Source organism: Protomyctophum parallelum, assembly GCF_964188405.1.
Source record: "Protomyctophum parallelum genome assembly, chromosome: 19".
Lineage (NCBI taxonomy): Eukaryota > Metazoa > Chordata > Actinopteri > Myctophiformes > Myctophidae > Protomyctophum > Protomyctophum parallelum.
In genome coordinates, this window is record NC_139717.1 from 4,985,631 (window position 1) to 4,997,453 (window position 11,823).

At 46.6% G+C, this 11,823-nt stretch overlaps 1 protein-coding gene across 1 annotated transcript; it reads right to left on the reverse strand.

The window, feature by feature from the left end:
• Positions 1-2,694: 2,694 nt before the first annotated feature.
• Positions 2,695-7,073, reverse strand: sox7 (SRY-box transcription factor 7). Its single transcript, XM_083789989.1, has 2 exons — positions 6,509-7,073; positions 2,695-5,113 (listed from the first exon to the last, which is right to left on the reverse strand). Exons 1-2 carry the CDS (start codon positions 6,765-6,767, stop codon positions 3,921-3,923), a joined length of 1,452 nt encoding a protein of 483 aa, XP_083646115.1. The 5' UTR covers positions 6,768-7,073; the 3' UTR covers positions 2,695-3,920.
• Between the last annotated feature and the right edge of the window lie 4,750 nt (positions 7,074-11,823).

The following is an 11,823-nucleotide window of genomic DNA, read 5'->3' on the forward strand; positions in this document are numbered from 1 at the left end:
TACAACATGACGTCACAAGCTGTGGTGAAGAGCAAACCACCGCCACCACCCCCCAGCCCTTCTCTCTGTTTTTACTCACCACCGCTCAACGTTATTTCAGCTCCGGTGGTCAGCTCACCACCGGAGCGGTGGTCACCTCACCACCGAAAATCCAGAATATGAAAGAGCCCTTAGAATCACTCCTGTTTGTGCACACACACGCAGGCATTAAAAGTGAAGTGAAGAGAGGCGCTCTTATCATCATACATCATCACTTTTGGCGTCTTCACTTTTCTGCCCTCACTTTTATCTTCAATAGAGGGTATGCGCATGCACAAAGTGAATGGCAGATCGAGTGGCAAAGTGAGTGACAAAGTCAATTTAATGCAATCAAATATGACTTTTCTGTGTTGATGTATTATATGGGCTGTCAAGGCCAGAAAGTAGTTTTTTTGCTACTCAGTAGGCGTTCCCGCATAACTTCCGGGTATGATGATGATGTTACCATACCCTCTATAGAGTATGCACTTTGCTTAGCCAATCAAATCATCGATATGGGGTGATCATCAGCCAATGTTTCAGCCAATGTTTGTGTTCACAGTTACAGACCCGGAAAGCTGGGCTTCAAACATTAAGCACATGATGGCTAGAGGAGCAAAATATCCAAACACGCGCCTCAAGAACACATTCTACACTCACACAGATCCTGTGGCTTGTATCCCTGTGAGTCTTTTCTTAAGTAGTGAAGTGTTGATGATTGAGTCTTTGTCCTTGTCTCTGTGCTACAATGCCCTACCCTGAGGTGCATGGCGGTTGTTGATTGCCGAGACATTACAGGGAGTCTTTACCAAGGGGAGTCTGTCGCAACAACCCTGACCTGACCCTGATGACTCTGGGGTTGCTGCTGAACCAAAGACCCCTCCCCCCCTCCCCCTCCTCCTCCTCCATACACATCATGCCTGGGGCTTACCCCCCTATATCCAAAACATGATGGTGCTCAAACAGACCCTCCACAGAGTATCCCACCCCCTACAGACACAAAGGGTAATGATCTAACCCCAAAGAAATGAACACAATGTGTCACACGGCCGCAAAATATATATATATATATATATATATATGGCACATGATAAATGTTGTCATTTTTTTGGTCATATTACTCCCGTTCACAACACTTAAGTGTTGCCTCAAAGGTGGCATCATGAAGCACCCTCTGTGTGGCTGGAAGTAAGGACGTCACGTCACAGACACACAGTTTTTCTAAATTCACTTCTACCGGAGTATTGTGTGTGTGTGTGTGTGTGTGTGTGTGTGTGTGTGTGTGTGTGTGTGTGTGTGTGTGTGTGTGTATGTGTGTGTGTGTGAGAGAGAGAAATAGAGTGAGATAGAAAGAGTAAGAGAAAGACACGATTTATACAATTTAGGCATTTAGCACTTGATCCAGAGCGACTTACATACACAGAGAGAGACAGAGATTGCAGGGTGAATGTGTGCTTATGTGCTTGTGTGATTGTGTGTGTGTGTGTGTGTGTGTGTGTGTGTGTGTGTGTGTGTGCTTGTGTGTGTGTGTGTGTGTGTGTGTGTGTGTGTGTGTGTGTGTGTGTGTGTGTGTGTGTGTGTGTGTGTGTGTGTGTGTGTGTGTGCTTGTGTGTGTGTGTGTGTGTGTGTGGTCAAGGTGCTTCAGGCCAGGTCGACAAAGCCTCTCCCGAAAACATGGCGGCATGCAGGGTGAGTAAGATGCTAATCAGCAAGGCAGCGTTTCCTCCCCCCCCACCCCCACCCCCATGCAGCTGAACAGCAGGTCCCCATAGCTTCCCCGACTCTGGCACTTTAATGCGGGGCCCAGCCGGGCCCAAACATCCTGACACGGAGAGGCTTTTCCCCTTATCAGCCAGGAAACACCGCTCCTCCACCACATCCTCTTTACAAGAAGCGCGACTCAACGGTTCCCAAAAAACGCAGGAAGACCAGCCAGACTCCAGGATTTGTCAAAAGCCGGGCCTGAAATTCCTTTTATCGAAAAGAGAAGAATTTTTGCGAGGGCTGGGAGAGAGAGAGAGAGAGAGAGAGAGAGAAGCATGAGAGTGGGGGAGGACAGGCGACAAAAAAATTAGGAACGTGTAAAACAGTCAACAAGGCTCCAGGATTTATTTATTTATTTCAAGGAGATTATGAAAGGTCTGCATCAGCAAGATACAGAACATGGGGTGAGGGGGTGGGGTGCAAAGGGAATGGGGGGGAGGGGGGGGGGGTGTCCCGAACGCCTATAAGAACGAACGGCACCCACAGAATAAGACTCTGGGAAAACAAAAGGACGGTTGAGATGCAGGCGGGCGGGCGGGCGGGCGGGTGGCAGTGCCTGTCTTACACTAATCCTCTGAACCAGGGTGACATGAAAGCGAGAGGAGAGAGAGAGACGGATGGAGAGGAGATGATGGAGGGGAGAAAAGACAGCCATGCAGGGAGTGGGTGGGTGGGTGGGTGGGTGTGAGGGCCAAATAGATGGAACAAGGGAGTGGGTGGGTGTGAGTGAGGGCCAAATAGATGGAACAAGCTATAAGGCTGCAAGGAGCCGAAAATAGTAGTCAGTGCAATTGCGAGTTGCTGACACACTTTAAATGAAAAGAACACCGAGTAAGAGAGACCGTTTTCACAAGTAGCACACGCCAATAACATTATCAAATGAAAATGTCCCCGCCACCCCCCCAGCACACACACACACACACACACACACACACACTTCATACTCCAAACTATTAACCAGGAGCCGCCTTGCTTTCCTTTATCCCCTTTATTAATGAATCACATGGCGATTGTATTAATTATAGTCTCAAGGTATAGGCTAGAATACCACACGAGTATAGAAATGTGTGTTTTGTTTTGTATACGAGCTACTGCACACATCTTGAGAAGTTTGTCAATTTCATCACCTGCACTGCTTTAAAAAATAATGAATTGTTATGTCTGCTGGCCTTCCGGTGTCTGTGTGCATGGGAGTGTTATGTCAAAGTAGCAATTACATCAATATAAAAGTGGAACTTTATTTTTTTAATTAATTGGCTTTCACAAACCTAAATCGGCATACATATAGTCATCGTTATTTTCCATTGTAAAGATTATGATAATATATTATTAAGTACTTGAAAAGTAGTATATAAATGCCATATTTTTTTTTTATTATACACCATTTTTGTCGGGGAGAATTGCATAAGAAAATGTCCAACTAATCCTCATCCAATTACAAACTACTGAGGTAAGACTCCCAGCTAATGAGAGCATGAACAAATAATACAAACATTCAAATGGAAAGGAATTGATAATAGCATTACAGTTAGCATTTATGCGAAACATCAACGTTCTTAAATTAGCTTCTAAAGAGCATGATCTGTACATGTTGTGCCACGACATATGGCAACGACGAATAAAATACATTTTAGAGTTTCGACAAAGAGTCCACGCTTGCGATTGTTCTTCAGGTTTCGGAAATGTCATGACAAACTAGAGTGTCCTGTGTGCGCATCCCTGAGGTGTCCATTAAAGTTCTGTCATCTCTCTCTCTCTCTCTCTCTCTCTCTCCCCTCACCCCTCACCCATTCCTCTTTGTTCTTCTCATGGCTCCAGACAATCATATTGCTCCGTAAAATTGCTTCGTGTCTTTGATGAGTTGCCCAAATTTATACACGTGACGTCATTCAAACCCCCCCCCCCCCCCCCCCCCCCCCAACCACCACCAGCAGCTTATTATAGGACCGGAAAGTGTTCTCAAGTCAGTCAGAAAGAAGTCAGTCAGAAAGGGGAGCAACTTCACCCCCGACAGACACATCTTGACCCATCTCAAACTCTGATCAGTCAATCACAGCCATGGTGACTGAGTGCCGTTCGAAGGGGGGTGAGGGTGGAGGGGGGGTGGGGGAAGGGTGTGGGGGTTAGGGTCGACGGCTTTATGAGATGCCATAGTTGTTATAGTAGGCCGCCGTGGCGTCGGCGAGCACCGAGATGAGGCTGTTTTCCGTGGAGCTGCTGCTGGGACAGGACGCGGCGACGGCGGAGGCAGAGGCGGAGGAGGAGGAGGTCACCTGGATGTGACCCGTCACCGTCATGCCCCCCACCACGCCGCCCCCCTGCTGCTGCTGATCGGGGTGCTGCTGCTGCTGGTGGAGGAGGTGGTGGAACCCGCCGCCGCCGGCTCCTCCCCCCGTGGAGTTCAGGTACTGGTCGAACTCGTCGCGGTCCACCTCGCCCAGAAGCTCCACCTGGCTCAGCTGATCCAGAGTCTCCAGGTGTTGCTGCTGCTCGGGCGGCGGGGACAGCTGGCCCAGGTGGCCCAGGTGGTGATGGTGAGGGTGAGGGTGCAGCCCCCCGTGGTGGTGAAGCTGGGTGAACGCCGTGCCGCCGTAGTACGACAGCTGAGGAGGAGGGCCCTGATGCGACATGTGGGAGACGTGGCCGAGGTTGGTGGTGGTGCCGCAGTGCAGCTGCGTCTGGCCGTAGTCGGTGTGGTAGGGCGGCGGCGGCGGCGGGCTGCCCTCGTGCATGCCGCCGCCGCCGTGCGTCGTCTGATGATGCTGACTGCACCGCTCGTCCGGGCAGGACGCCGAGGACGAGCAGGAGGAGCTGGAGTTATAGTAGGAGGAGGAAGGCATGCCGTGCTCGTGGGGGTCCATGGTGGCGTGGTGGTCCAGGGGGGACATCTCGGGCGGGGTGGGCAGGCCGTACGGGTAGGCGTCGAAGCTGCTGCTGTTGGAGGAGCCGTCGACTCGGAAGCTCCTGACGCTGGGCAGAGAGCCGCCGGGGCTGGAGGAGGAGGAGTAGCCGTGCAGGGCGGCGGCGGCGGCGGCCGCCGAGCCGGGACTGAGGCCCCCGCCGCCGCCGTCGTCCCCCTTGATGTCCAGCGGGTGGCAGAGGACGACGCCGCGGTGGTCGGCGAGGAGGGGGGAGTTCTGGTCCAGGGGCGGAGCCAGGCCGCTCAGCAGGAAGCCCGGGTCCACGCGCTTGCAGATGCGCTTCAGCTGCTTCTTGCGCCGCGGCCGGTACTTGTAGTTGGGATAGTCCTGCATGTGCTGCACGCGCAGCCGCTCGGCCTCCTCCACGTAGGGCCTCTTCTGGGGCGGCGTCAGGGCCTTCCACGACTTGCCTGCAATGTGGGGAAGAAGAATGAAGGAGCCATTAGAATATTGTGTGGGGTTTTTTTTTTTTTTGTCTCTAACAATTAGGATTTGTTCTCACAAGTTATAATGTGTATTAATTTTGACCTTTTTTGCAGTATTTTTTATATATTAGGTCTATTAATAATGATAATAATAATGATAATAATAAATTAAATGTAATCCAGTTCATCGAGTTAATGGTTAACACTGTGTTGTTTATTGTTAATAAGCACAATGTTATCAATAATTAACTATGAGCCTAATAATAATAATAATAATAATAATTAGCTATAGGCCTATATAAATACCTCTGACTTTCTCATGTTCTTTTAGTGAGAACATAATATGAAATAGTATAGAATGATATTACAAACACACCCTTTTAGACAACTTGTCTAAAAAGGCGTTGAGGGGAAAAAGGAAACGTCCAGCCATGAAAGTACGCTATACTTTGTTCTATAAGATGTTTAGACTATATAACATTTTGAAAGGGAAAGCAGGCCATATCTCATAAAATCTTATAGGTATACAAAGCCAGGCATCAAAATGTAAGGAATTAGTGTTTTTCAAAATGACAAAATGTATGTGTTAATAAATTAGCTGACCAATAAAAAAGAAGCCACTAATATTAAAGCTTTCTTTGTTACTTATAATTCAATCTTCACCTTTTTTCCATCTTCAGCTCATTTAGATTTTTATGCCTAATGTTATGTTATATTTTAATTTAAAGCTTGGAACCAAAAGACGAGCATTATAAACTGTTGTTTAGATGAACATTGTGCTAGTTTTGACAAACATTTGACTCCAAAACTGGGGCATCCCAGTTTTTGAAGTAAACATTTGATTTAAGCATTAAGGCTAATGAAAGTAATTGCATTTCTACAGGCACTGCAGTGCTGTCTGTTACAAACGTTGGGTTTAATCGAATTTTTAGATTTTGTGGTTATTTAAAAATGTGAGCATTTTAGGCTGAAGACTCTTAATGGGCTTAGCCTAATTTCCGTGAGTCTCTGTATTTATTTATTTTATGTCATCTCTAAAGTGTAGGCTATGTTTTGTTTTGATTGTGTTAAAACAAAAAAAGTTACATTCCAAGGTTGGTTATTTCATGTTGTTGTAGGCCTATATATACAAGTACATTTTCTTCAATTTCGCAACACTGAAAATTGTGTTCAACTTTGAAAACTTTTGGGCAGACGCTGGAGGCCTATAGGTAACTTTATTTGAATAGCCTACAATAACATAATAACAATAACAATAACAATAATAATAATAATAATAATAATAATAATAATAATAATAATAATAATAATAGTAATATAGGCTAATACATGGGCATTTTTACAGGCCAAATTTAAAATTAAAATAAACTTCCATCTCACCCAACATTTTGCTGAGCTCCGCATTGTGCAGGTCCGGATTCTGCACGGCCAGGCGCTTGCGCTCATCTTTAGCCCACACCATGAACGCGTTCATGGGCCGTCGGATGCGCGGCTCCGACGCCTTGTCCACGCCGCCGCCGCCGGGCCCGGTCCTGTGCGAGCCACCGTGCCCGTCGCCGCCGGGCACGTCGCCGTCGCCTCCCGCGGAACACTCGAAGGACTCCGGCCACGACGAGTACGCGCTGATTAGGGCAGCCATCTGATCTGATTCTGCAGTGCGCGCTCTCTCTCTCTCTCTCTCTCTCTCTCTCTGCGAAACTTAAAAAGATGCGCTTCTCAGTTCTCACTCTCTCTCCTCACTCAGTCAGTCAGTCAGTCAGTCAGTCGGGGGTAAAAGAAAGTTTTGCTTTCTACAGACAGACGCGTGTAGTTAAAAAGTTAAAAAAGACCGAAAATCACAGCAAACTATAAAGCAAGATTCCAGTGGGTTGTTGTTGAAGCTGTGTAGTGTGTACTGTAAAGCCTGTGCTGCTGTGGTGTAATGTTGTTGTTGCTGGTTTAAGGAGAGTTGTGCTTCAGTGTTTCCTCGTGCTGCTGAAGCTATGGGGGGAGCGCTTTATATTTGAGGAGCAGGTTCCAAGAGAAACCCCGCAGGACTCTCAGCTCCTCCTTGATTGCAACTTGAGCCCCGTGAAAGAAAAGGGAAGAGGGAGAGAGAGAGAGAGAGAGAGAGAGAGAGAGAGGGGGGGGGGCAACATTTCAACACCGTTGACTACTAAAAAAAACAAAACAACACGTTGTTCAACCATTTAAAATAATCCCCCTTTTTTGTTTTCTTCAGATAAACAATTGGGGTTATGATTGTCTCTTCATTGTTTGATCATGGCCTATATAGCAGCTATATTCCTCCAATACATGATGGAAACTACTTATTAAGGACATGTACACTATTGTACACAAATAGGCTAAGGCCTATTTGTTTGATTATATCACAATGACACCATTACAATATATTCAGGGGAGGGGTTGGGGGGGGGGGGGGGGGAATAGCTATTTTTTGCACTTGTGATGACGTATAGAATGCCTCTGAAACAACTCCTAGTTCTAGTCAGGAAAGACCACGTCTCTCTCAAACTCATCCGACCAGTTTTGCAGTGCACTTTACAACTGCATCATGGCAAACTGCCTAGGTGACTGTACTATACTATACAGTATAGCCTAGTGATGTATATAAACCTCAGGGACTGCTTCTCTCTGCCATGATGTCCTTATCTATAAATATTTCCCTTTAAACCACTTGAATATTGAATATTATGTATAGGGAGAGGGAAAATAGCAGATCTACAAGCCCGGCCCCAAATGCACTGCATGGGGCTTGTAGCCTACTATTTAATTTTAAGACATGAAAAAAGCCAACTCAGGTCCAGACTATAAGGGTTTAAAGTGGGTTGGTTTAGAAACACTGAAACATTGTCATTTATGTGGTGAGAATGGGAAACGACCACCATTGAGCGCAGTGCGCACCACCACACTGCTGCCGTGCACACCACCACCACACTGCTGCCGTGCGCACCACCACCACACTGCTGCCGTGCGCACCACCACCACACTGCTGCTGCCACAAAAATCAGTTTCCCTCTGTGGTCAGAAGCGACTGGAGTGCATATCAAACCCAGGAGTTCCTGTTGACAGGATACACATGCTCGCTGGCACGCGCACGCACACACACAGTGACACACACACACACACACACACACGCACACACACACAGAGTGACACACACACACACACACACAGTCACACACACAGTCCCGGGCTAACACCTTGAAGAACCCATAGGAGCCCCCTCATACAAGGTTTCTTCGACTATGCATGCACCACAGCACCTCAAAGGCCCTTAAAACAAGGCTCCAGACTTCCCTAAACAAACTGGTCAGGCTACTACTTGGCCTCACCCCCCGAACCCAGATTACAGCATCTTATACAATGCGTCTGGTCCATAAGATTCGCTACACCACCAAGATACCATGCATGTCTAAACACTTCTTTAATGTCAACGAAGTCCACTGTTCCACACCACCAGAGGGAGTTCAACAAACCATGTGCAACCCAGATTTGGCACAAACAAGGGACTAAATTCATTTCGCTCCTATATGCCACCAAAATGTGGAACGCGCTATACCAACAGTCGTTAAGACATGTGAATCCCTTGACTCCTTCAAAACCGCTCTCAAAGGGCACCTACGGACGGCTGCAACTGGCCCCCATAAAATCTGAATCCCATAAATATAAATTGAGGGTTGCAGAGATAGACATGCCATTAAATGGGGGGTTCCGTAGACTAATATGCATGTCAAACTGCAGGGGGTCCTTGAAATTACGGGTTGAGAATCACTGCCAGAGCCTTCAAAATCTTCTCTTATAGGGGGTCCCTGGCATAATGTATTCAAATGGGGGGTCCGCGGGCTATAATACGTGTCAATTTGGGGGTCCTTGACATAAAAACGTTTGGGTATACCTCCGTTCTAAATAACATGTCTCTCTCTTCCTGCTCGCCTCATAATCCACCAACAATATCTCCCATCCATGCAGGCAGTGGCGTGCACAGACATTTAGAGGGGCAGGTGCTCAAGTGAAAAAAAAGGGCACCTAGTGCAGCGCATTTTGGTGCTTAAGCTATTGAAAAATAGCAGATCTACAAGCTCATAGCGCGCCACCGAGTGGCGCGCTACGAGCTTGTAGGTCTGCTATTTTTCTTTAATCGAAGAACCACTGACATAGAAACATAGCTTTAGATTGTGGGGGCCTAAATAAATAATATAGTAGAAGCGTTTTCTATCAAGATTTGATCAATGTCACCGCATGGTCCACACACTACAAATTAAGAAAAAATATATATATATATTTTTTAAGAGCACATTGCCAAAAGGGCAGGGGGTGCTCTAGCACCCCCTAGTGTCTATCTGTGCACGCCACTGCATGCAGGTCCCCCCCCCCCCTTTTTTTGCAAGTGTAGCATTTTGTCCTGGTATATAGTACCATCTACATGGGATATAATATTATATAACATAGTATATATACTACTATAGGCCTTCCTGTGATGTGGCTCCACAGGGGAACGTGCATCTGAGCTTGTATTACACATCCATTACACACGACGGACGGGGCGACCAGTCAGAATGAGGTGTCAGGTCCAGAGCTAGGACTCTCTCAGAGCTCTGCTCTGTGTGGGACTCTGTCTTTACCCCCACAGGAACAGGATACCCCGGCACCTGATGCCCCAGATTGCGTAGAGAGAGCAGACACATGGGTGATATATAGACCCACACTTCCTCCCCATGCTCTGACATTGAGTGTGTGTGTGTGTGTGTGTAGTATAACCTACACTGGTCAAAAAAAAAGAAAGTGTTAAAGTATGCACACTCTCAAGAGTTAGTTATAGGCCTATACACTCCAACAAGGGTCCATTTGTAAACTCTCTGAGTTCAATTAAAAGGTAGGGTTTAACCCATTCTGACCTGAGATCAGATTCTAAAAATGTCTATTACATCCTGACAGTTTCATTATTAACTCCTTCTGACCTGAGATCAGATTCTAAAAGTGTCTTCGATTTTTCAAAAATAGCAGACCTACAAGCTCGTATCGTGCCACTCGGTGGCGCGATATGAGCTTGTAGATCTGCTATTTTTCAATAGCTAAAGCATAACATGATGCCAACACCAAAATGGGTGCCCGGTCAGAATGGGTCAAGTGATTTTCTTTGGATAAAACATCTACATTCTGATCGTACTCGAGTGTTTTCTCAATACTCCTGCATCTCTCCATCTTCAGGTTGGGATACCGATCTGATCAAATCAGGATAGAGAACTCGGTTAGGATACAGATTACATTTGGAAGTGATCATGACACAGAGAAATGAGCAGACAAATATGGAACTGGAACACTATAAAACTAGATAAAGAGCCCCTCCAGGCCAGGTCAGGTTGTGGCCTCCTGGTGGCGCTATAATATAATAGGCCAATGTGAAAAGGGTGCCATTTCTTCTTGAGCCTTTGATGGCAATTGGATGATTTGAGGCATTTTGTTCAAAAAATGTGACTTGCAAAAATCCATCTGTTGGTGGCGCTATAACAGGCCAATGTGAAAAGGGTGGGGTATATTCCTCAGCCTAGTAGGAAAGTGCGTGAAAGATTTCACGTGCATTTCACGCTGCGTTCATGATTTAGGGCTTTTTGTTCAAAATGGGCCAATCCTGCAAACTTTGAAAGCCAATGTTAGCCAATTAGGATGGAATATTAAATATCGGACAGATCCGCTTTGAGCACATGACTATAGAGATACTGTGTAATGATTTGCGGGATTTTTGGATAAAATCTGGAGGAGTAATATAAAAGAAAGTTGTTTTACAAAAGTCGGCCTCCTGGTGGCGCCATAACAGGCCGTTCTGGAAAATTTGGGGCAGAGGTTCATCGTTGGCATCCAGGGAGTGTGTGTGCAAAGTTTGGCATCGACCAGGTTAACGATGACGGAGATTATCTGGTAACAGACAGACGGACAGACGCACGCAAACACTGACGGACGGAGTGCAACACATACTCTCTCCCCATGCCTTCGGCCTGGTGGAGACAATGAAGCTGATACTCTCCTGATTGGCTGAGATTTCATCACAGATACCTGCAAATGCATCTTCTCCATTATTGAAGAGTTGGAGAGACAGGGGGACCTGTTACTGAACAAACACTTGCTAGGTAGACACTAGATAGTAGTGACAGGAAATGGGGAGAGATGTTGGACACACACACACACACGCAGCAAAGGTCGTCGGGATCGGGACTCGAACCCACGGCATGCTGTAAGGCTGGACCATGAGCCTATAGGTGCCTGGACCACTAGGCCGGCCCAGGCCATGTTTTAAAAAACCAAAAGGCAGATTCATCCTACCTTTAACATTAACGGTTATGTGTGTCAGGGAGTTTAGCGAAAATGTATGATAGGTCAAGTTTGTAAACTTGACCTAACTAAGTCAGCGTGAGTTTGCGAATTGAGGCATCCACACGTCAGTCTATGAATCATGTGCATTATGTGACACAGAGTGTAAAGAGAGCATTCCATTGTTACAATGGGAGTGAACGCTAGTGTCGCCACTCTTACTATATTACTCTGGTGACACCATACTTACGCAATACATACTATGAAGTATTCAAGTAGCCAGGCTATATATATGCTCTCCAGGAAAGGGGTTTTCCTTATTTGCTAACCACAGAGTGGGTGGAAATATATCAGCATGTTGTTCACACGGCCGTGCGTGTAGCCTA

Excerpts from the sequence above, each read along its gene's own strand:
- sox7 (XM_083789989.1), bottom strand. The coding sequence starts at position 6,767 with ATGGCTGCCCTAATCAGCGCGTACTCGTCGTGGCCGGAGTCCTTCGAG. Across the intron at positions 5,114-6,508 it reads GGAGCTCAGCAAAATGTTGG|GCAAGTCGTGGAAGGCCCTG; the intron begins GTGAGATGGAAG and ends CCCACATTGCAG.